Source organism: Thalassophryne amazonica, chromosome 20, assembly GCF_902500255.1.
Source record: "Thalassophryne amazonica chromosome 20, fThaAma1.1, whole genome shotgun sequence".
Classification (NCBI taxonomy): Eukaryota; Metazoa; Chordata; class Actinopteri; order Batrachoidiformes; family Batrachoididae; genus Thalassophryne; species Thalassophryne amazonica.
The window spans coordinates 12,356,022-12,382,324 of record NC_047122.1 but is presented as its reverse complement, the minus strand read 5'-3'; the positions used below and the strand labels follow the sequence as shown (position 1 = coordinate 12,382,324).

The window sequence follows — 26,303 nt, the reverse complement described above, 5'->3', positions numbered from 1 at the left end:
TTTTTGTTTGCAGAAGATAGAATTGCACATCTACTGCAAAACATTTAACAGGTAGGTACTCAACTGATTTTAGACTTAATAGATGTTTGTAACTGTTAAGCTTTGTTCACCACGCTATATATTAGCAGTTTAAAAATGATCGGACCAAAACGTATCCAAAGATAATTGGTCCGATGATGGTTTTCAAAGTTATCTGAAAAGCTAATCCGATAATGAAAACATTAGCTTTGATAATTATGAATGAGTGGATTAGCGGAACTGTGGCCACCACTGGTACCAGTGCACACAAAAAACTGTGCAAAACAGTTATTTTTCAAGGCTTTTAGCTCTCCAGCCCCAGTCAAAAGCCTAACAAGGTAGTTTAGACCCTTGTCCTGGAACTTTCTTTTCCTGGCCTTGAAAAAAATGTTCATCTTTGTAACAGATATTAAAGCAAAAATCTGCACAGCCTAAGCGGTCCCATGCAACAAAAACAAAAACTATTAATATTTTTTATTTTATTAGGGGTGTCTAATAAAGCAGCTGGTCTGCTCTGTGTCAGCCTGATCCTATCAGATCTCAGAAGCGAAGCAGAGCAGGATCTGGTTAGTACTTGGATGGGAGACCTCTTTGGAACACCAGCGGCTGTGTGTGCTTCTCGAACTAACACTGGAGTTGCGTCAGGAAGGGCATCTGGCGTAAAACTTGTGCCAAATACCAGTGCGGATCTGGCTGTATCTGCTGTGGCGACCCGAACAAAAACGGGAGCAGCCGATTGGACAACAACAACAGGGGTGTCTAATAAAAGATTGATTATTTATTTATTTATTTATTTATTTATTTTTGCATGGGAGCACTTAGGCTGTGTGGATTTTTGCTTTAATATTTGTCTCACCTTGATCCAGCACACCGTTTTACACATCTTGGATGTGCGTGTCTTTAAGATAAGATAAGAAAAGCCTTTATTCATCCCTCAATGGGGAAATTTCAGTGTCACATTGCAGCATAGAACAGTAGGAATAGACAGAAGGGCATGCAATAAAACAAACAAGTATCTCTTAAAAAAAAAAAAAACAAGAACTAAAAAAGCACTGAGTGCCGGGTAAAGGTAAGGCTACCTTGTTCAGTTCAATGCTGCACTGTCGGGATGTAAAAGTGATCAGATAAAGTGACTTCAGCGTGAAATGTACGATAAGTTACTCTGATATTTACAGTATGAACAGGTTAAATATATAGTTGGTAAAGTGACTTGAGTTTGCACCATAAGTTAAATTATTGCAGCTAATAAATACAGCAGGTAATGACATGATTATTGTCCTGGTTGCTATGGTTACCACAGTGCTAGCACTGTTCATTGTACAGTCTGACAGCAGCAAGCAGAAATGATCTTAACCAGGTAAGTAAAGCAGAGGAGTGTGTGTGTGTGTGTGTGTGTGTGTGAGAGAGAGAGAGATAAATAAATTCAAATGAACAATCCAAACTTGTTTCTTTACTAAATTATAGAATTAATTCATACATTTATCTATATGCCATACCATATGTCTTTGTTAAAGAGCATAAGACAAAGTCTTTCAGCAGGAAAGTACGTATTTTTAATGTGTGACAGCATCCTGTATCGTAACTGAATCTCTGCTGTTTCTAACAAACCAAACCGTGGGAAAATCGGGTAGAAATTCGGGGAGTTACGGATTATTGAAGCTGGGAATACACTTTCCTCAGTACAAATAAATGCACCCGGGGCGCAACAGGGACCCAGTCAAGATGGCGGCCAGTTGATACATCAGCTAAGCGTCTACATGTATATAATGTCTATGATTGCAACCGTAAGCAGCACAAAATACCGACAAATGTGCTCACTCTCCATTGACTCTGTGAACAACAGATGGCAGCACTATGCCTTGGATGCGTCTAGTCTGCTAATGTACAGCGGTTGGCAGCAGTCTGGTAAGTAAAAGAAGAAGAGGAAGACGACTCCGGTAGACTCTGGTGCGAGCCTATCGTGAAGAGACCCATCCAATATGGCGGTGACGCTGGATTACGTTGCAGCAAGGTATGAGGCGTCTACGTATATAATGTGTATGCTCCTCCCCACTGCTCAGTGTGGCGCTCTCACCATAAACTAAGAGAGTATGATAATCTGCTTCCGGGTGCAAAACGTGCAAACGTTGTACCACGTGATCGACAATGAAAGTAAAAAGTCGGACAGAATTCCAGCTTCGACTTCGACCAAACTCGGTAAGTAACATAAAACGATGCTCAACTTTAAGTTAGAGAATGTTCCAGAAAAAAAAGCATTTATGGAGCTGTCGGACAAAGTGAGACTGAAACCAGAACAAATTAAATCACCACAATTCATCAGCAACATTCTGCAGCTCGTTCATCAGGTCCTGGCTTCAGAACAAGTAACTTGTACTCACATCACTGTGGAATGAAACAAACTTGAAAAAACAAAACATTCTTTTTGTGTGCTCATGTAGAACTGCCAGAATCAGAACATCCAAAGAAAACAAAAACGAATCAGAACAAAAAAATAATCAGAACAGCCGCCGTGTTACTCAACAAACTAGGTTTCAGAAAGTCATAGTCCTCAAGTAAGCTGTACGGACGTCTAAGTCCAACAGGACAACAGTCCTGGACACCGTCCCTGTCCATGCTTCCTTTGAAATGTCCAGTTGTCCGTCACCTCTGGGACAGTCGTCCTCACCAAAGGAAGCTGCCAGCAGCAAGTCTTCTGTTCTAAGATTTCAGTCACCACGGTTTGACCGCAGACAGAGACCGAGATCAACATAATCACCCAGAGGAACCTGAAGTCTGAGGGTTTGCTTATTGATCTGGGTGACATCTGACGCTGTCACAAGGACACGGTCCACCACAGCAGCTGTCGCTCCGCTGCAGCAACCAGACCAAAAGTCTGTGGATGCACCCACTCAGATCTGCCACTTCCAGGACTTCAAATCAAAGCAGCCTGGGCAGGGTGAAGATTTCTAGGCTCCAGCAACAGCAGCAAAATCTGGTTATCCTGAATGAGACAAAGGACACTGCAGGTGGGACCCAGTCAGGGGTCCCATGAGTGGACGGTCCCTCTGCACCACACCACTCGCACCTTTTTAGAGATGAAGCTCCAAACAGCTTCATCCCATCCCGTTCCTTACACGTAGCACCCTCCAGTGGAAGGCATCCGCAGAGTTTAATGAGGTCTGTTACAGTGTTGAGCTCTGTGACGTGTTTTACAGGGACTGAATCCCTCCACCAACCCCCCAGAAGAGCTTTCTGACAGGACGGTGCCCACATACTAGAGTCCCTTGAGTGAGGAAAGTAACGACATGATGAGTTGGGGTCACATGGCTGGCTCATGGTGCCATCTTGGGTTCAAAATAGCGTTAATCTGTCTGCATGGAAATCCATCTTATTTATTTATTTGCTGAAAATGCCGGGTTGTTGTGCATTTGGAGGCAATAGACACAACAAGGGCTTCAAGATGTTCAGATTCCCTTCAGATCCGAACAGAAGAAACATTTGGGAAAATAAAGTCAGCCATGTGGGATGGGAGCTGACTTCATCGTCAGTTTTGAAAGTTTTGTTTGTATATAACAGATTTTGTACAACGGATTTTTCGCTCATAAAATGTCCCGTCCAGTTCCAATGCATTTCCATTAAAAACCAGAGCAGTCTGGAGGTGCAAAGTAACAGAGGAAGAAATTAAAGTTCAGCGCGCCGACACTTGCCAGTTTCAGGAATGTGGGACCGGAGTCATTTCCCTGATTAAAAGCCGGACCATTTATTTTTTTCAAAACGTGTTCAAACTCAGACCCGCAGCCTGACGTGCACCTTTGGAATCAGACACAAAAGGCTGTGATTTGACACTTTTCTGCTTTCACTCCTTCATCTGCCGTCATATTTTAATAGTTTTTGCAGTGCGCACGCTGATTACGAATGGATCAGAAAAGTCCACACATTTAATTCAATTCAATTTTATTTTATTTATATAGCGCCAAATCACAACAAACAGTTGCCCCAAGGCGCTTTATATTGTAAGGCAAGGCCATACAATAATTACGTAAAAACCCCAACGGTCAAAACGACCCCCTGTGAGCAAGCACTTGGCGACAGTGGGAAGGAAAAGCTCCCTTTTAACAGGAAGAAACCTCCAGCAGAACCAGGCTCAGGGAGGGGCAGTCTTCTGCTGGGACTGGTTGGGGCTGAGGGAGAGAACCAGGAAAAAGACATGCTGTGGAGGGGAGCAGAGATCAATCACCAATGATCAAATGCAGAGTGGTGCATACAGAGCAAAAAGAGAAAGAAACACTCAGTGCATCATGGGAACCCCCCAGCAGTCTAAGTCTATAGCAGCATAACTAAGGGATGGTTCAGGGTCACCTGATCCAGCCCTAACTATAAGCTTTAGCAAAAAGGAAAGTTTTAAGCCTAATCTTAAAAGTCGACAGGTTGTCTGTCTCCCTGATCCGAATTGGGAGCTGGTTCCAGAGGAGAGGAGCCTGAAAGCTGAAGGCTCTGCCTCCCATTCTACTCTTACAAACTCTAGGAACTACAAGTAAGCCTGCAGTCTGAGAGCGAAGCGCTCTATTGGGGTGATATGGTACTATGAGGTCCCTAAGATAAGAAGGGACCTGATTATTCAAAACCTTATAAGTAAGAAGAAGAATTTTAAATTCTATTCTAGAATTAACAGGAAGCCAATGAAGAGAGGCCAATATGGGTGAGATATGCTCTCTCCTTCTAGTCCCCTCAGTACTCTAGCTGCAGCATTTTGAATTAACTGAAGGCTTTTCAGGGAACTTTTAGGACAACCTGATAATAATGAATTACAATAGTCCAGCCTAGAGGAAATAAATGCATGAATTAGTTTTTCAGCATCACTCTGAGACAAGACCTTTCTAATTTTAGAGATATTGCGTAAATGCAAAAAAGCAGTCTTACATATTTGTTTAATATGCGCTTTGAATGACACATCCTGATCAAAAATGACTCCAAGATTTCTCACAGTATTACTAGAGGTCAGGGTAATGCCATCCAGAGTAAGGATCTGGTTAGACACCATGTTTCTAAGATTTGTGGGGCCAAGTACAATAACTTCAGTTTTATCTGAGTTTAAAAGCAGGAAATTAGAGGTCATCCATGTCCTTATGTCTGTAAGACAATCCTGCAGTTTAGCTAATTGGTGTGTGTCCTCTGGCTTCATGGATAGATAAAGCTGGGTATCATCTGCGTAACAATGAAAATTTAAGCAATGCCGTCTAATAATACTGCCTAAGGGAAGCGTGTATAAAGTGAATAAAATTGGTCCTAGCACAGAACCTTGTGGAACTCCATAATTAACCTTAGTCTGTGAAGAAGATTCCCCATTTACATGAACAAATTGTAATCTATTAGATAAATATGATTCAAACCACCGCAGCGCAGTGCCTTTAATACCTATGGCATGCTCTAATCTCTGTAATAAAATTTTATGGTCAACAGTATCAAAAGCAGCACTGAGGTCTAACAGAACAAGCACAGAGATGAGTCCACTGTCTGAGGCCATAAGAAGATCATTTGTAACCTTCACTAATGCTGTTTCTGTACTATGATGAATTCTAAAACCTGATTTACAGCACAAAAGCTGACCTTTGAATTGGAGGTGATGATTGTAGAAAGAAAAGCTTGTTGAAGGTCAAATTAATCCAGAATAAAGCATAATCCAGCGACGGAGAACTTTAAAACTGTCACGCACGTCATTGCATGACACGGAGTTAAAGAGCTGCAGCTGCATAAATCAGGCTTTAAATTAATTAAATAAATCATCATAAATTGTAGATTTATGCAAATTTGATAGTTTAACTATTATTATTTTGATAGCGCCTGTACCTGGATGTGTTGCTGTATGTGATTAAATGATTTAAAAAAATGTTTAAAACATTAAAAGTTCATTCAGTAGTTCAGCGCAGTTAGAACCAAAATGGCGCCGTGTTCTGAGTTGACGTTACTCTCCTCAATCAAGGGACGCTACCACATAAAGAATAACAGCACACACATAAAATACAACACAAACATAAACATTTAAAAGTTCATTCAGAAGTTTAAGAGAAATAAAACATTTATGACAAGATCATTACAATAAATCAGCAACGGCATTCTGTTTGAAAAAGTCATTAAAACATGAACTAAAATACAATTTAAGTATGACGGATATAAAATTCTACTCTTTTCAATAATGTTTAAAAATTAGACAAAGGAAAACAAATGGTGCTTACAAAAGTTGCTTTCATCTAGAATTTGTAATTTTTTTTCATTGTTTTAAATGCTAATGCTTTATTTCTTTAGCATTTGAAACAACTAAACTTAGGACAAATTGTGGATGTAAGCGACTTATTCCCCAGACCAAAAGTTGTGACATGACTGTTTCATGGAGATCAAGTCACTGATGAATGACTGGTTGAACTTTGAAATGTCGACACTGCTTCACTTTCACTGGCTACTAATTTGTGAGACAGAGTCCTACGTTTATTAAGGTTCCATAATATTTTTTGCACAGTGATGTCATGTTTTGGTGGTGATCCCAACTTCTGTCCTGAATGTGGGAATGTGCTTCCTCTGCCTGGGATACAGGACACAGTCCGCTGCCGGCGCTGCTCCTTCTGCATCCCTGTAACAGGTACTGTCTGCCCCCCCCCACTCTCTCTCTCACACACACACACACACACACACACACACACACACACACACACACACACACACACATAGGATCCTCATATATCCCCCCAAAATAAATAAAGAAAACTGGTGCTTCACAGATCCTACGTCAGCATCTCATTAATGTTCTTCAGGTCTGCCCTCGCCATGTTCTTAGGTAAGACAAACAGTCTACGTGACCGCGATTGAATATATATGTTAAAGCAGAACAGTCATCAATTTTCTATCAGCCAAGAGGTTTAATATATATATTTACAAATGACTTGATGAATTTCACATTTTCAGCTTTAGAGCCATATAATATATATTATACAGTGTTATAGACAAATATGTCTCATTCAGAGAGGCAGGATTGTTCTGAACATTTTGTTGTAGAACACATGGACATTATACTACAAGAAAGTGCCTTTGTCCCTGGTGACAATATGTGCTGTAAAACCTGGACACATATTGTCGCCAGCGCCAATATATAGTTTTCATTAGGGATGTCCCGATCCGATCGGAAATCGGGCCCGATCACGTGGTTTCAGACTTGATCGAAATCGGACGTTGCATTCCGATCAGGAATCCGATAGAGATTTTATCCTCATTATTTTGATTAGCGCTATTTCTGGCTCATTATTGCAGATTAAGGGGCCTTTCACGCGTCGGAAGCGTCAGAGGCGTGAGACGTGTTGCTTTTTAGAGGCGTCAGAAGCATCGCTTTAGCTCAGCTTTTGATGCGACGCTTCTGACGGGCGCACGTATTGCTGCTTGTCAGCAGGCTGACGCGGTCAAAGTTCAACCCAATTATTTTTTTTTTTCTTAATTGAACAAAAGAAAAAAACACAAGTTCAGCTGGACAGAGGTGGGGGGAGTTACACGCGCAAAGTTTCTTTCGCAGAACTGCTGTTGGTGTGTTTACACGCTCAGCTTGACGCCTTGATGGAATGGCAAGAGGATGGACACTTCCCACCGAAACTCTTGCTCAGTCATCCCTCCGTGCTCAGCAGGACCCGGTGCTGACCAAGTCCTCAGGACGGCGATCTGTCATCTGATTAACAAAAAGAAAACGGAGCGAGAGATGGAGTGCGCACGAGCGACGTGGACACTCATCACATTTAGGAGCGCGTCTTAAAGAGCTTCCGCCTTCATTCACGTTCACTGCGCTGCTCTGAACTTGTTGAACACTGATAAAGCATCAGAGGGACACTGAGGACTGTCAGGACGCAAATGTAAGTTTTTTTTTTTTTTGTTTTTTTTTTTAACTTTTACTTTTCAAGTTGACTTTTGAACTTTTGATGCTCTGAGCTGTGACGTAGCTTCGCGCTGTCCAATAGGAACGACGCGTTGGGCCAAAACACGGAAGTGTGGCAGAAACCACTGATCTGTACAAATGGTAAATGGACTGCATTTATATAGCAATTTTCCATCTGCATCAAACGCTCAATGCGCTTTACAATTATGCCTCACATTCACCCCGATGTCAGGGTGCTGCCATACAAGGCGCTCACTACATACCGGGAGCAATAGGGGATTAAAGACCTTGCCCAAGGGCTCTTAGTGATTTTCCAGTCAGGCGGGGATTTGAACCACAGATCAGTGCAGAAACCACATGTCTGAAGAAAAATCCTTGGGAATGTTTTTTATTGTTGTTTGTTACCTCAAAATTTCTGATTACTGTTTAAAAAAGTTTAGAACACTTGTAATTAAAATAGCTAAATCAATAAATGGTTCTTTAGAAACCTTTCATCTATAAATTAAAACCACCTGTTATTTCAGATTAGATAATTTCTTGTTTAACATAAGGAACCTTTGACATGGATTTTTAGTAGGGCTGGGCAACGTTAACGCGCTAACGTTGCGTTAATTATTGAGGTCATTATTGCCGACAATTTTGTTCCTCCCCTTAACGCTGCGGTTTTTTTTTTTTTTTTTTTTTTTTTTTTTTAGCCTTATGACTGTTGCTCGTTGCCTTTTTATTTTGAAAGCGTCAGTCGGGGGCAAGCTTATGCTGCTGCTTCCTGCTGATAGCTGAGTTCACACAGAAAACGACACGAGGATTGAGAAAAGTACAGGCTATGCACAACAAAACAAAATGCAGAAAGACGCCGAACTTTTGAATGGACATTTTCGGTACAAAGTTCTACAGGATCAGGCCCAGATCCAGACCGGTTTGGACCGATGCAGCTGCATCGGTCAAATTTTTTTTTTTTTATGCATCGTTCGTCATTGATTTAAAAAAAAAATCTTGAATAATCTCGAATAGCCGAACGTGTCCCCGCGGTGAACACAGCTTTTCGGTGGTTTTCATGTCAACCTATAGTCTGTAAATTATACGGATTTTTCCGAGTTTCAGAGTCATACGGACGTACAAATAAAGTTGGATATTCAGGGTTTGGTCTGTAATAAACCATTTCTGCAGCGCGGCTCCACTTTGAAACCATGAACCATTGAAGCAATGCTTCGATCCAGTAGCGCGTTGGTTCTTTGATTCACTGCTCTTCAGAAACGGCAAGCCGATTCTTAACCCCTCACAAAGCCATTAAAATATCGTCAGTCACTTTTGTGTGGATTAAAGTCACTAACTGGGACTCTTGTCTTGTTGCTGTCAAGAAACGAGAATCGTCCTCCGTTCCGTTCACACAGCTAGAAACGCTGCGCGGCTGAGACAGTGTCCGGTCAGAATTAATAACTTCAAAATGAATCGCCGCTTTAAATAAAATGACACCTCTTTCCAAATGTAATACAGACAAGAATCTACAGTCGACTAAAACGTTTTTTTTCCTCCCAAAATGAAACGTGCTGTTTTCTTTTCAAATTACATCCTGAAGTGAAGCACAGCAAGTGTAAGCTCAGCTCAGATATATGGAAACACATTCATGCCAATAATGTCTGAAAGGAAATGCTTTTGACAAAAACTACAGATTTTGTTTATTCCTATTTATGTCAAGATATCAAGGATTCACCATGTAGAGTTCATTATGTACAAAGTTTAAGGATCCAGTGACCAAATTCATATTTATTTACTTTAAGACTCAATAAAATGTTCAATTTCAGTTCAATTTAATCGGCTTATAAAGTGCCAAATCACAACAAAATCTAAATATACTAAAACAAATACATCACAATTGTACACATATCAAATTGTGGTATGTGTACAACTGTGACGTATTTGTTTTAGTACATTTAGTCACTGACATGAATATTATTTTGATATGAAACAGGATAACAAATGACCTGCCAGTGGTTTTATATTTGATTTAATTAGTATGTTTCAGTTGAAATTTACATTTTCAAATTTATGCAATGTTCATTTACATTTTCAAATAAAACTGTGCTTTTAAGCATCTTTTGAATTCATTTTTGGGTTTCACATATACCATGCGATTAATCATGATTAATCACAGAAAGTCATTGAGTTAATGCGATTAAGATTTTTTATGTTTGCCCACCCCTAATTTTTAGACAAATAAAATAACATGGAAACTTGTGCATTTTTTAAGTCTGGTAGATTATTACTTGATTGTTCAAGCTACCTCAACGAGAAGTGCCCTGTTTAAGTGATAAATAATAAAATATGGTGATTAAAATGAAAATATTATATATTTAGCATTTGTTCATTGTTCATTCAGTTTTTTTAAAGTATCGGATTGGGACTCGGTATCGGCAGATACTCAAAATCAGGTGACTTGGAATCGGATCGGGGCCAAAAAAAAACCTGATCGGGACATCCCTAGTTTTCATGGCGACAATACATGCACTGCAACAATGTGTGCTGTAACAAGGTCTCGCAGACCCTCTATTGGTTGATGTCATGAATAAGATTTTCTTTTTTTTTTATTTCCCCTAAGGGCCACTGATATCAATGTTTTTAATAAATGTAAATAAATAAAGTAAATCCTGTACTTTTGTGGAGACCTGATGAGGTACTAGCAAACATCTGGATTGTTCACCCACACATCTGCTGGTGTCTTTGAAGCCCAACAGCACTTATTTTTCTGCTATACGTTTCTCGGTCACTTTGCATGTGTCAACTTGCAGTCGCCTTTGAAACTCGCAAACAAATATGAACCGTCCTACGAGGTGAAAGCCACACTTTCACCTCGTCAGATACGGTGCCCGCTGTTACTGTGATCGGCATGTCACGTCCATTCCGTGGTTCTTCCTCACGTCGATGCGTTTATGATGCAGCGTCGTCACATTGTGTCGTTGTGTACTTTATGGACGACTTAACATTTCTTCCTCAGTCTATTTTTGAATACCGCTTCTGCCTTTGTTCTGCTTGAGCTCCCACATGCAGTGCAAATGAAAACGCGTTATCAGTTCGGCAATTCTACAGTAACGGAATTACAATCTGAGCTAATCTGTCGTGGTTAGATGCCATATGTCCAGATTTTGCTGCTGTTGTAATTCCGTTACCACAGAATTGCCCAGTTGTCATTTTTCATGGGACGACATGTTCCTACTGTGGGGAGAATTTCTGCCAAAATATCTAGCAATATGCTGTGGCCCGTCTTTGTTTCAACATAAAATTTTACTACAGAAGATTTGATTTTTTTTTTTTTTTTTTTTTTTTTTTTCCTTTGTCCATTTGACCAGTTTCAAATTTTAGGTTGTTTGTTTTGTAGCAGGGCTTCATTTATTGATTGCAGCCAACATCTGGGCCTTTGATTGACCTGAGGATCCTGGAATCAGCAGTTGTTTAGAAGTGGTTCCATGAGACATTCCTGACTTGTCCGATCCTCAGGCGTTTCCCTGCCTGTGGCAGATGATTACTCTCTTGGGGGGGGGGGTTGTGTTTCTGCCTGGGTGGTTGCCATCCAGGAACCAAGGTGGTTTCATAGTGTGGTGGATGTGGCGATGTGCTGCACCAGAGTGTGCTCCTATACTTGACCTGATCTGTATTCCAAAAATGTTTCCCTTAGACATCATTCGTTCCCATAATGAGAAATCACTGGAGACTCAGACTCACCCTGACATGCGTTTTGTGTTTGTTTCCACGATGTGTTTGTGGACTCAGTGTTTTGCACAGGACCTTCTAAGATGATGTTTTGTGTACTCTGTGCTCGGGGTGAGCCGGATACTCGTTTCAGATGAGTATCCGGTACGGATAAAGCATTTTTGACGAGCATGCTCCGAATAAAACTCGTCAATATCTGTGCTTGTGCTGAAGGAAAATTCTCATTGGCTAACTGACTGTCTTCACGCTTTGTGATTGGCCAGTCAGACACAGCGCCCGCCCCTCCCTACACAGACACGTCTCACTGCAGCTTGTCACACAGACACACAGGATCTCTCTCTGTGCTTGTCTTGGCTGCCTCACGTTTTCTTCAGCTCGCCTCTTTTAAGTTACTTGGTGAACTTGTTTCGTATCATACGCGGTGCTTTTGACAAGACGGAACTGAAAACGGCTCATGTTGTGTCGGTCACTGTCTCCGGTCGGGTTTTTATTTATTTATTTGTTTATTTATTTAACCGTTTGTTTGCTCTTCATTTTGTTGGTGAACAAGACTCACATATTATTTCCCTGTTTGCCATCGCTGGATGTTTACATGAATCACCAAGTTCACACAGATCATTAAAAATAAACAGTCTTACAGACCACTTACACACATGTAGCTGAACACACAAAGTAGCCTATATTCATGTTTTTATTGAACATGGCTGCATGCAGTATCTGACACATTCTCACTGCAGTTCTTAAAAATAAATTGGTCAGTCAAACAACCTCTCTCTCCCTCTCACACACACATGCACACACAGGCAGACAGTCATGCACACACAAACACACACACCTTAATCAATATTGTTTAACTTTGTGTGGAAAAAATGGCAAGAACGTTAGGTCGTAAAAATAAATAAATAATTGAAAAAAAATCACATTTGATCATAAAATTTTTAAAAAGTTGTGTTGAGTGCGACAACTCTTGTTCATGCATACCTAGTTTATATAATTTCCTACGACATTGAATGTCAATTCTGAGGCTGTTCTGTTATTCATTCATAGACTTAAGAATATTCATGTTCTGAGTTTATAAAACTTGTTCTGCAAATAGTTCTGTTACTTTTTTGATCAAAAACATTGATTTGAATCTCAATTTTGAGGCTGTTCTGTAAATAGTTTTCCAATAAACAATAGATATAGCAACTTCTGATCAATCCATATCAATTTAAGACTTAAAATAATGTACTGATTTAAGCCCCAGCCATTTCAGGTTAAACTATGCCCACTTCTGGTTTAGGCCCCGCCCACTACGAGTACAGATACAGATAATTTAGATGGTTGAACAGTTACAGATATTGGTGTACTCGCTCATCCCTATTCTGTACCCTGTCTGGGGGAATGTTCCCCTGTAATATTTTTTTGTGTTTTATATGTGTGCATTTTAGAGGTGGATGTATCAGTCTGACACATGGGCAAAAACAGACTTTTTTTTTTTTGGTCTAGAGTTGTTAGGCCAGGCGATCCAGTCCACAATCATCTTCAACCCAGCAGAGCAGTCATCTTCATCTGTGGAGAATGAGGAGGAGCTTAAAGGACCTGTGGTAAGAAGAATAAACTTCCTGCTCTTGTGATGTTGTTTTGTAGAAAACTATGGAATCTTGACATCATCTGTGGTGGTTGGTCCATTCAGATTGACAGACGCTGTGGCCGCTGTGGTAAAGAGGGGATGGTTTACCACACCAGGCAGATGAGGTCTGCAGATGAAGGCCAGACGGTCTTCTTCACTTGTACACACTGCAGGTAATGAATGGCAATGTTCTGGTTATCATCAAGATTAACTTCATATCATTTCTGACCCCATTGCCTTTTTCTGACATCTAATTGTACAAGCCCCCCCCCCCCCCCCCAAAAAAAAAATCAAATACCCAATCGGGGCATGAAAAGTTGTGTAATCTAGTGTAGTGTAATCTATAGTGGTGTTGTAGAATGTAGTAACTAAATAGGGAAAATTTTGAACATGTTCAAAAATTTGTGACTTTGTGAAATATTGTGTCCACAAAGGTGAGTATTCTGACATAATCTGCGCAGATGGTGGGTAATACACACATTTTACTTTGCTACTACAGACAGCATAGTTTTTAATTTTGCTTGTACATTTTTATGCTGCGTTTACACATAACGATGACAAGTCACGAATGCCACGAAGTATACATTCTTGGCCGCTGATCGTGAATGTGAAGATTCGGGGCAGAGGCATCAGGAGTCCTCAGGAACTGCTGCAACCTTTTACCACGTGTTATGATTAATGGCATGTGTCGCTGGAGAATGATCAGGAACCATTACGCATGGCCAAGAATAATGTTGCACGCTATCGCGTGTAACAGCGCATCGTTAAGTTCTGTCACATTGTGAATGAGGCGAATGTCTCCACACACACCCCATATTCATCCAACCGTCAGTTGCAGAACAGTTCAGATCACTCCAGTTTGCTCCTCAAAATCCACAGCAGAAGAACTTTGTGATTGCATGCTTAGTTGGGTGGTTGGCTCTCACTGCGGTATTGTATCACTTCCTGTTCCGGAGCACAGCGGTGTTTTTCTGTATCTGTTAGCTGTTTACTCTGCGCAGTTAGATTGATCTAGTTATCTAGATTACGATTTGTTTCCCAGTGTAATCTTTACGTGCCTTAACTAAAGCACTCCTTCTGCTGAATCACCTATAAATTATTTACACATTATTCACTTTGCGTGTTTTTAGGAATCCGCTAGCTTAGCGTAGCTACTAGCTCTTAGCCGATTTAGCATGGCGGCTTCTCCTGTCTCTCCCGCACTTTTCTGCTCTGGGTGTGAAATGTTTAGTTATTCCTCGGCCTCCTTTAGCAGTAATGGTACTTGTAATAAGTGTAGCTTATTCGTAGCTTTGGAGGCCAGGCTGGGCGAATTGGAGACTCGGCTCCGCACCGTGGAAAATTCTACAGCTAGCCAGGCCCCTGTAGTCGGTGCGGACCAAGGTAGCTTAGCCGCCGTTAGTTCCCCCCTGGCAGATCCCGAGCAGCCGGGAAAGCAGGCTGACTGGGTGACTGTGAGGAGGAAGCGTAGCCCTAAACAGAAGCCCCGTGTACACCGCCAACCCGTTCACATCTCTAACCGTTTTTCCCCACTCGACGACACACCCGCCGAGGATCAAACTCTGGTTATTGGCGACTCTGTTTTGAGAAATGTGAAGTTAGCGACACCAGCAACCATAGTCAATTGTCTTCCGGGGGCCAGAGCAGGCGACATTGAAGGAAATTTGAAACTGCTGGCTAAGGCTAAGCGTAAATTTGGTAAGATTGTAATTCACGTCGGCAGTAATGACACCCGGTTACGCCAATCGGAGGTCACTAAAATTAACATTAAATCGGTGTGTAACTTTGCAAAAACAATGTCGGACTCTGTAGTTTTCTCTGGGCCCCTCCCCAATCGGACCGGGAGTGACATGTTTAGCCGCATGTTCTCCTTGAATTGCTGGCTGTCTGAGTGGTGTCCAAAAAATGAGGTGGGCTTCATAGATAATTGGCAAAGCTTCTGGGGAAAACCTGGTCTTGTTAGGAGAGACGGCATCCATCCCACTTTGGATGGAGCAGCTCTCATTTCTAGAAATCTGGCCAATTTTCTTAAATCCTCCAAACCGTGACTATCCAGGGTTGGGACCAGGAAGCAGAGTTGTAGTCTTACACACCTCTCTGCAGCTTCTCTCCCCCTGCCATCCCCTCATTACCCCATCCCCGTAGAGACGGTGCCTGCTCCCAGACTACCAATAACCAGCAAAAATCTATTTAAGCATAAAAATTCAAAAAGAAAAAATAATATAGTACCTTCAACTGCACCACAGACTAAAACAGTTAAATGTGGTCTATTAAACATTAGGTCTCTCTCTTCTAAGTCCCTGTTGGTAAATGATATAATAATTGATCAACATATTGATTTATTCTGCCTAACAGAAACCTGGTTACAGCAGGATGAATATGTTAGTTTAAATGAGTCAACACCCCCGAGTCACACTAACTGTCAGAATGCTCGTAGCACGGGCCGGGGCGGAGGATTAGCAGCAATCTTCCATTCCAGCTTATTAATTAATCAAAAACCCAGACAGAGCTTTAATTCATTTGAAAGCTTGTCTCTTAGTCTTGTCCATCCAAATTGGAAGTCCCAAAAACCAGTTTTATTTGTTATTATCTATCGTCCACCTGGTCGTTACTGTGAGTTTCTCTGTGAATTTTCAGACCTTTTGTCTGACTTAGTGCTTAGCTCAGATAAGATAATTATAGTGGGCGATTTTAACATCCACACAGATGCTGAGAATGACAGCCTCAACACTGCATTTAATCTATTATTAGACTCTATTGGCTTTGCTCAAAAAGTAAATGAGTCCACCCACCACTTTAATCATATCTTAGATCTTGTTCTGACTTATGGTATGGAAATAGAAGACTTAACAGTATTCCCTGAAAACTCCCTTCTGTCTGATCATTTCTTAATAACATTTACATTTACTCTGATGGACTACCCAGCAGTAGGGAATAAGTTTCATTACACTAGAAGTCTTTCAGAAAGCGCTGTAACTAGGTTTAAGGATATGATTCCTTCTTTATGTTCTCTAATGCCATATAACAACACAGTGCAGAGTAGCTACCTAAACTCTGTAAGGGAGATAGAGTATCTCGTCAATAGTTTTACATCCTCATTGAAGACAACTTTGGATGCTGTAGCTCCTCTGAAAAAGAGAGCTTTAAATCAGAAGTGTCTGACTCCGTGGTATAACTCACAAACTCGTAGCTTAAAGCAGATAACCCGTAAGTTGGAGAGGAAATGGCGTCTCACTAATTTAGAAGATCTTCACTTAGCCTGGAAAAAGAGTCTGTTGCTCTATAAAAAAGCCCTCCGTAAAGCTAGGACATCTTTCTACTCATCACTAATTGAAGAAAATAAGAACAACCCCAGGTTTCTTTTCAGCACTGTAGCCAGGCTGACAAAGAGTCAGAGCTCTATTGAGCTGAGTATTCCATTAACTTTAACTAGTAATGACTTCATGACTTTCTTTGCTAACAAAATTTTAACTATTAGAGAAAAAATTACTCATAACCATCCCAAAGACGTATCGTTATCTTTGGCTGCTTTCAGTGATGCCGGTATTTGGTTGGACTCTTTCTCTCCGATTGTTCTGTCTGAGTTATTTTCATTAGTTACTTCATCCAAACCATCAACATGTTTATTAGACCCCATTCCTACCAGGCTGCTCAAGGAAGCCCTACCATTATTTAATGCTTCGATCTTAAATATGATCAATCTATCTTTGTTAGTTGGCTATGTACCACAGGCTTTTAAGGTGGCAGTAATTAAACCATTACTTAAAAAGCCATCACTTGACCCAGCTATCTTAGCTAATTATAGGCCAATCTCCAACCTTCCTTTTCTCTCAAAAATTCTTGAAAGGGTAGTTGTAAAACAGCTAACTGATCATCTGCAGAGGAATGGTCTATTTGAAGAGTTTCAGTCAGGTTTTAGAATTCATCATAGTACAGAAACAGCATTAGTGAAGGTTACAAATGATCTTCTTATGGCCTTGGACAGTGGACTCATCTCTGTGCTTGTTCTGTTAGACCTCAGTGCTGCTTTTGATACTGTTGACCATAAAATTTTATTACAGAGATTAGAGCATGCCATAGGTATTAAAGGCACTGCGCTGCGGTGGTTTGAATCATACTTGTCTAATAGATTACAATTTGTTCATGTAAATGGGGAATCTTCTTCACAGACTAAAGTTAATTATGGAGTTCCACAAGGTTCTGTGCTAGGACCAATTTTATTCACTTTATATATGCTTCCCTTAGGCAGTATTATTAGACGGTATTGCTTAAATTTTCATTGTTACGCAGATGATACCCAGCTTTATCTATCCATGAAGCCAGAGGACACACACCAATTAGCTAAACTGCAGGATTGTCTTACAGACATAAAGACATGGATGACCTCTAATTTCCTGCTTTTAAACTCAGATAAAACTGAAGTTATTGTACTTGGCCCCACAAATCTTAGAAACATGGTGTCTAACCAGATCCTTACTCTGGATGGCATTACCCTGACCTCTAGTAATACTGTGAGAAATCTTGGAGTCATTTTTGATCAGGATATGTCATGCAAAGCGCATATTAAACAAATATGTAGGACTGCTTTTTTGCATTTACGCAATATCTCTAAAATCAGAAAGGTCTTGTCTCAGAGTGATGCTGAAAAACTAATTCATGCATTTATTTCCTCTAGGCTGGACTATTGTAATTCATTATTATCAGGTTGTCCTAAAAGTTCCCTAAAAAGCCTTCAGTTAATTCAAAATGCTGCAGCTAGAGTACTGACGGGGACTAGAAGGAGAGAGCATATCTCACCCATATTGGCCTCTCTTCATTGGCTTCCTGTTAATTCTAGAATAGAATTTAAAATTCTTCTTCTTACTTATAAGGTTTTGAATAATCAGGTCCCATCTTATCTTAGGGACCTCGTAGTACCATATCACCCCAATAGAGCGCTTCGCTCTCAGACTGCAGGCTTACTTGTAGTTCCTAGGGTTTGTAAGAGTAGAATGGGAGGCAGAGCCTTCAGCTTTCAGGCTCCTCTCCTGTGGAACCAGCTCCCAATTCAGATCAGGGAGACAGACACCCTCTCTACTTTTAAGATTAGGCTTAAAACTTTCCTTTTTGCTAAAGCTTATAGTTAGGGCTGGATCAGGTGACCCTGAACCATCCCTTAGTTATGCTGCTATAGACGTAGACTGCTGGGGGGTTCCCATGATGCACTGTTTCTTTCTCTTTTTGCTCTGTATGCACCACTCTGCATTTAATCATTAGTGATCGATCTCTGCTCCCCTCCACAGCATGTCTTTTTCCTGGTTCTCTCCCTCAGCCCCAACCAGTCCCAGCAGAAGACTGCCCCTCCCTGAGCCTGGTTCTGCTGGAGGTTTCTTCCTGTTAAAAGGGAGTTTTTCCTTCCCACTGTAGCCAAGTGCTTGCTCACAGGGGGTCGTTTTGACCGTTGGGGTTTTACATAATTATTGTATGGCCTTGCCTTACAATATAAAGCGCCTTGGGGCAACTGTTTGTTGTGATTTGGCGCTATATAAAAAAAATTGATTGATTGATTGATTAGTTGGACTCTATGCCATGGAGTGGCGCAGAAAGGAGGAGGATACTAAGAGCCAGATGTGTAGCTCCATGCGGCTCTCATCTTACTCATTTTCCCAAACGTCAGGCACATGCAGCAGGTGGAACACCTGCAGGAGCGTGCTGATGAGCACTGGAACGAGACTTATAGCCGACTTGGCGTCACTGTCCTTCAGCATACTGCAGCAATGAAACTGAATGCAGTGCAGCAGGGTTTAATTGTGCACACATCAGAGAAGAACGTTGTCACACTCTATTAAGGATCACCACTAATCAAGACGGATCAACACGCTCAGTTGCGACCTCCACAACATGAGGTGAAATGAGGGTGGTGCGTGACATTCGTGAAAGATTTTTTGACAGCCAAAAAAATGCTCCACGAAAATCGTGAATATCACACAGCAACACGCACTATTAAGAAACCTATTCAGATGCGTTAAGTCATGTTAAGAATGTCAGGAATGTGCCAAGAATGATGCAAATATGACATTTGTAATGAGTCTTGCCTACGTGTAAACGCAACATAAAATAAGTAATTTCTGTTTGAATGTGGATTTGGCTGCTCAGTCACTTTGGTGCCAGGTTAGAATTAAAGCCTAAAATTAAAAAAAATGTTGCAGATTTTCTGTTTTGGAGCAGATTTCATTGACTGGAATGAGCAACAGAGCACATTGTGTGTAAAGAATGGTATGATTCACTGTTTGCTAACCTCTGTAAATCTCCTCTGGAGATATATCCATAATCTCATGGAAGTCATGTTGCACTCTTCAGCAGAAGACAGTTTTCAGTTGTTAACCTATACAGCGAATCCAGAAAGTATTCACAATGCGTCAGTGTTTCCACATTTTATGTTACAGCCTTATCCCAAAATGGAGTAATTTTTTTTTCCTCCCCTCACAATTCTACAGGACATGCTGTGACATGCCCACCTCTTCCACAATTTCTCGGATAGTCACACGACTGAAAAGTCACAGAAAGCCGTCTGAATCGTCCGAATGGTTTCCACCTGGCTGTCGCCCAGTTTTTGGCAAAATTTGATGCGACACTGCTCCAGTTGTTACGTCTTTTTCCTTGGAATGAAAATAAGCCGAGCGCACTACACACGTCCCACACAAAGGCTGCTTACCAGAACATGATGCAATCGACAGGCATGCAAAAGTTCACTCATGCGCACGAAGGTTCAAGGTTTGCTCATGCAAGCACACGTGATTCAAATCCATCAGGTTTTTGAAAAAAATAAAAAGGTCCGATGCTTTTCTAACAGACCTCGTGTGTGTGTGTGCGTGCGTGTGTGCAAGAAATAAAAAAAAAAATTCCGTCAATAAAAAAAAAAGACTCCATTTCGGAATAAGGCTGTAACATAAAGATGTGGAAAAAGTGAGCGCTGTGAAAACTTTTGGGATGCGCCGTATATTGTAGCTTTGCGATAACATCTTGGTATAACTATGGTCGATTTGCTGGGCCAGTTATTGCCGTTTTTCCTGATTAAACAAACAACAACAAACAATACTGATGCTGATATTCAGGAGTAAAAAATTCCAATACTGATATAAAAGAAAATTGTTTTAAATAATAAATATAAATGCCTTGCTGTAACAACTTACTTTTAATTTCAAATGCATTGTCCAAAAATAATAATTATTGCAACTATTTTTGCTATTTTCAGTACTTCCTATAATTTCAAAAACACCTTAAACTATTGCAACTTTTTAGAAAAGCTGCCAGATCATCATAAAATATCAAGACCTACCAGCAGACTTACCATGTGTGGGAAGTGTAGTGGGTTTGATGTCTTCCTCCTCTGTCTTTACAAATAAAAGCAACTGCTTGCAGCAGAATGCAGAAAAGACAAAAAGCTCTGTTTGCATAGGTGTGTACAACTTAGGTCATGGACAAACTGGGGAGAGCTAATATTTGCTGGGTGGTATATTTATGTATTTTGGGTCAAGGATGACTGGCGCCAAAACAGAACATTGATATGACTAATATTTTTGGAGAAACTACGGATATTAGCTAATTAGCTAATTAATTATATTCTGGATTCACACGCCATTCCAGCAGGGGGTAGTCAGTCATCTGTATATTAAAAATGTGAGTGCATACGTGTGTGTGTGTGATTTTTATTTAGTAAGTTCAATGTAAGTACATAATATAATAGTAAATACTTTAAAAATGCATGGATGACACAAGAGAGTGAAAACTCTTATTTCCATTCTTCTTTTTATTTCCGCTGCTCCCCTTAGGATTCACCACAGAAGATCAGTCGTTTCCATCTCACCCTGTCCTCTGTATCTTCCTCATGACATAATAATACGATAAAATAATAATACTGATGATGATAATGATAATAATAGTATATACCGTATTTTCCGGACTATAAGTCGCACCGGAGTATAAGTCGCACCAGCCACTTTATCCATTATAAAGAAAAATAAACCATAAATAAGTCGCACCGGAGTATAAGTCGCACCAGCCACTTTATCCATTATAAAGAAAAATAAACCATAAATAAGTCGCACCGGAGTATAAGTCGCACCAGCCACTTTATCATTATAAAGAAAAATAAACCATAAATAAGTTGCACTGGACTATAAGTCCCATGGACATACAGGTATGTTAACTTAACATGAAAAGTTCAGATGATAATATTTGTGACGGCTACCGTTTTCAGATGCATATTTCACCAGTCATAACTTACAATCTGCAGAGTATGATTTTCTTTTTGGTGGCATTTTTTCGGGCCTTCTCCATTGTCTTGTTAAGTTATCAGTAACGTTGAAATTTTTATTTTTCTATGGTAGTCAGAAGTCGCAGGAACAGTCACACAAGCCTTGAGTGCCCCCTTGTGAGCTGCATTTTACCTACAGATATGTTTGTATTTTGCGGACCACATTGCGAGCCGAACCATGCAGCACCTACCTGCGCAGCTCATGACCACCCAGCGTTGTCGATCCAGCTCCTTCCAAGTGCAGACGCTAATCCTCCGCCGTCGCTCAGTGCTCCCATGCAGCTCTCAGCGTCAACTCTGCTCACACTGATATCCAAGGGTTGAAGCTGTTTTGTTAGCCGTCCCGGAATAAACACCATGTTCGTCTGCTTCAAACGCTATTCACAATCTTCGACGCCAGCTCCTTCCAAGTGCACACACTAATCCTCCGCCGTCGCTCACCCGGTGCTCCCACGCAGCTCTCAGCGTCAACTTAAACACTCTGCTCACACTGATATCCAAGGGTTGAAGCTGTTTTGTTCGCCATGCCGGAATAACCGCAAGCACCGTATTCGTCAGCTTCACACGCTGTGGGTGAGGTGAGGAATACGCGTCCAACGTTCTGTTCTCTGATTGGTTATCGCGACCAGCGTGACTTATAGGAAGGCCGCCATACTACAGTGTCCATGATGCATTGCATTTCCTTTTCTGGTGGCCATTTTAAAACATAGATCGACTCTGTCACGTAAAATTGTTTTGTTACAGTAAATTAATCCTACCGGTATATTTTTCATTTATAAGTCGCACCGGAGTATAGGTCGCACCCCCGGCCAAAACATGTAAAAAAGTGCGACTTATAGTCCGGAAAATACGGTATGATAACAAGAACCTAAACAATTTATAAATACATTAAGACAGTTAATTAACAAACAAATTATGTAATTAACAGGAAATAAAAGGATTGAGTTCTTCTAAAAATTGTTGAGGTCTAAGGTTCTAAAAACATTCTGGACTTCCATGCCATTCCAACTCATCATAGAAACATTGTATAATTTATTACCACCCTTGAAAAATGTCAGCTACCTATTTTATAAACACTACCCAATCTAGGGCCCATGAATCCCCACGGGCAGTGGTGGGCACAGTTCCGCTAATCCATTAACCGCTAATTAGCGAAGCTAACTTATTTGTTAGCAAATTAGCTTTTCAGCTAACTTTGAAAACCATCAGCAGGCCAATTAGCTTCCGCTAAATTTAGTTCCACTAACATTTTTTTTGCTGGCATAGTGAGTAAAGCTTAATAGTCAAAAACATTTGTAAATCCTAAAATCATACATTTTAGGCCCTGTCTATTGCAACAGTCAGACCGCTGTGAAGAGCTCCCCCTGCAGAAGGGGGCGGGGTGGCTGCTTCTGCTACTACAACAAAAAAAGTGTAATTTACTTTCCACATGCAACAGCACAGACAGTGGGCAGGAGACATCAAACACAAAGCACTTTTCACTCATGGTTTCATTTATAAACCAAACTAATTCCAGACAGTATATGGACATTAATGGCAACTCTCTCATTTTTCAAAGTGAAAATATCATGCATATCTTTTAAAGCAGTGGTCTCCAAACTATTCCAGAAAGGGCCAAGAGGGTGCAGGTTTTCTTTGCAGCCACTGACTTCAGCAGGTGATTTCACTGATTAACATCACTTGGAGCAGGTGGGATGAGTTCATCAGTGAAATCACCTGCTGGAGTCAGTGGCTGCAAAGAAAACCTGCACCCTGGATGCCACTGTTTTAAAGTAATGCACTCATTCTGAAGGTTTTAAGCATTAACAGACACATGCTCCAAAAGGCATTGCGGGAAAATGAGTCTCCTGTCAATCCCCCCCCCCCCTGTCAAAATGCATAAAACACTGCCATCTACTGGATGGGAGTATGAATAGCGACCAACATGTGATCGTTGTTGCTATGTTGTGCTGAATCACACTTCACAAACATTTTGTTTTGCCAATGCCATTTTTTTTTACAAATGAAAGACATATTTACAAATACACATTATTTTAAAAAAACCCAACACACGTTACAGTAATGTGTGTTGGTTTGTACTAATAAATAAACCAACCAACCAGTGAATCAGATGAGACTCATTTTCCCATAATGCTTTTTGGCACTTTTGTCTGTTAACTTGTTAACGCTTAAACCTTCAGAATTAGCACATTACTTTAAAAGATATGTGCAATATTTTCACTTTGGAATCCAAGGACAGAGTTGACATTAATGTTGATAAACTGTCCAGAATGAGTTTTGTTTGTTTTTAAAAGTGCTGTGCTTTGCATTTCGTGTGTCTTGTCCACTGTCTGTGTTGTTGTATGTGGAAAGTAAATGACACTTTTTTTGGTCGGGGGCAACAGCAGGCAGAGTGCATAAAGCTGTGCAGAAGCTGTGGCTCGTTGTTCGTTTGGGGGTTTGTGATTTGATTTTGCTCAGAAGCCTCGGTGGTGCTTAAACTTGAAACTGGCTTATCAGTAGACGACAGTGTACGAGTTAATACTAAAAATTAGCGGTTAGCTCTAATTTCCTCTTTTTTTTTAATCGGTTTAGCATTGGTTATCGAAGTTACGTTTTTGGTTAACTCTGCCCACCACTGCCCACGGGCAGCGCACTAATTATATTGATTAGCTTATTTTTATGTTACTCTATGCTGGTAACTGCTCACCAGCAATTGAGTTTGAGAAGCGCTGCCGCATGCTGCTATCCAAAGTGAGAGTGGAGATTGCAGCTTGCTGACATTGAGTCAGACGCGGCAGTTAATGTGCATCAGTGACATTAGATGCATTGCAAGCAACCTAAATTCAGATGCATTTCAGAAACTTCCAGTGATGAGATGAACACCATGAAGTCCAGTTGGAAGAAAATATCTCTGCTCTTCAAAATGGGACAAAAGTGTCAACAACTCCACCAGAGGTCAAAGCTGCAGAAGAGACCTTCATCTGGTTAAATGTCCAGAGAGTCCAGCAAACAATACCTGCTTCTACGTTTCTAAATAAAACAAAGGCTCTTTAAACGGCAACTATTTTATTATTTTTTAAAAACCTGTTTTATTTTATACTTTAACGTTAAATGAATGAATCATTGAAAACATGACTTTTTACCAAAATTGGAGCAACTTTAACTTCAGCTCACGCCCCATAACTCCATAACATTCAGTTACAGTTAGTCCTTTTTGGAATATTTATGATCAGACAAATACTGTTATAGTTTTCAATATGATTGGAGCATTTTTAAATTTTGACCCCTGTGTAATTCTTCATTGACCCCTACCTGGCCACCATATTGGATTTTCAAGTGGCCAGCACTTTTTTTTTTTTCCTCAAACACTGATTTATGGAGAACATTTATGGCAAACCTGATGCTGGTATCACCATGTGAAGGATTGTTTCCGTTATCTGCTGCACTAGGAGATTAAAGCTCAGTATTTAGTTTTTCCTGCTCCTAATATCATACGTATGCAATGTTTACTGTCCATAAGATGACATTTGCTGCAGTGTTTTGGTGATAGTAATTTGCTTCGTGAATCTGCTTCCTCCAATTAATCTCATCAATTTACCGTCAGAAGACAGACATATCCCACGGTTGTGGACAGAACACGGTTTACATCATCCTGACAAAGGTTAATGGAGCACATGGGTGGACTGGGATTCATCAAACCTGCCTGCAAAAAAGTTACCAGCTTCATGTATTGTCCATCAGCCGCCCTGCTCTCTAAATATCTGTGTCAGCGTTGGCCTTTGAGAATCCCGTACCAGATGATCAGTAGTTCTGCGCGCAGACTTTAGCACACAGACGTTAGTGCACGGTCGCACTGTGATTAGTAGTTTTCATGTCATGGTGCTGCGTTCAGGTCACCTGTAACCTGGTGTGTAGTTGTGTATGACATCTTTAGGCTGTTAGTCACCCAGTTCTCTCATTTTTGGAACCTGGTTGTCAGTCAGGACCTGGAATTGGTGGTGGGAGGCCGGTTTCAGCGCCCCCCTGCTGTTACCTGTTTAATGTGTTTGTTTTTGGGATTTTGCAGATATCAAGAGAAGGAGGACTCCTGAGGGCGCTTGTGTGCTGTGATACCCGTTGTCTCCGTGTGCCTGTGCTGAATTCAGACACGTGGCTGCTTGGTCTGTTTGAGACCTCAGCCTGGAGCTCTGACTGGGGTGTGAGGTGGTGCCATTTGGTAATGTGACCTTCATCCAGCCTCCAATATTCACAGTAAAATCTAACTGAACCATCACAGTGCTTCAGTTATTTTTTGTTATGAAGCCATGTGCAATGTAATCATGTGGCACCGTTTTCCAAAATTCCCCCCAAAAAGAAGCCAAATACAAAATGATAATTGTGACAAATAAGAATAACAAGCACAGGAATAAGGATGTAACGATGTGTTGTGGATCGGTTAAAAATCTGTATGAATGTGTGAAAGTTGAAATTGGATGAGGTGAAAAATCTTTTGAATCTCCATCCTAAAACAGCCAAAAGTGTGGATTATCGATGTAACGCTTTCATGAGAAGACCCAGTGACCCAGAGCGTTACTGATGTGAAAATGGCATTAATATTTATGTTATTGAAATAATTCAGGATGTGAAAGATTTAAAGCTTTTTTTTTCAAACCCATAAAAGGCTGATCATGCTGGATATTGTTGGTCTTCAACTGTTTTTCATGTTTAATAATAAAGTAATGTACTTTATCAGAACTTTAGTTTTTATTTCTTAAACAGCGGTGCAGCAGCCTAATTTTATTTATTTTAAGAAAACCTGTTGC

General features: G+C 40.7%; 1 protein-coding gene across 2 annotated transcripts; it reads left to right on the top strand.

The window, feature by feature from the left end:
• Positions 1 to 2,087: 2,087 nt before the first annotated feature.
• On the top strand, positions 2,088 to 25,776 carry polr1h (RNA polymerase I subunit H). 2 transcript variants are annotated; one of them, XM_034161506.1, is made up of 5 exons: positions 2,088 to 2,214; positions 6,512 to 6,631; positions 13,100 to 13,197; positions 13,287 to 13,396; positions 25,568 to 25,776. In XM_034161506.1, the coding sequence occupies exons 1-5, from the start codon at positions 2,109 to 2,111 to the stop codon at positions 25,590 to 25,592; spliced, it is 459 nt and encodes a 152-aa protein (XP_034017397.1). In that variant the 5' UTR covers positions 2,088 to 2,108; the 3' UTR covers positions 25,593 to 25,776. The 2 variants fall into 2 exon arrangements, with proteins under 2 accessions (XP_034017397.1, XP_034017398.1); XM_034161507.1 differs by having other exon boundaries at positions 2,164 to 2,215; positions 6,508 to 6,631.
• Positions 25,777 to 26,303: the final 527 nt, after the last annotated feature.

What these genes read in the sequence shown, in the direction of transcription:
- polr1h (XM_034161506.1), top strand. Translation starts at nt 2,109, where the DNA reads ATGATAATCTGCTTCCGGGTGCAAAACGTGCAAACGTTGTACCACGTG. An exon ending in AGGAGCTTAAAGGACCTGTG is followed by an intron (nt 13,198 to 13,286) that starts GTAAGAAGAATA and finishes TGGTCCATTCAG; the next exon opens with ATTGACAGACGCTGTGGCCG. An exon ending in TTCACTTGTACACACTGCAG is followed by an intron (nt 13,397 to 25,567) that starts GTAATGAATGGC and finishes GGGATTTTGCAG; the next exon opens with ATATCAAGAGAAGGAGGACT.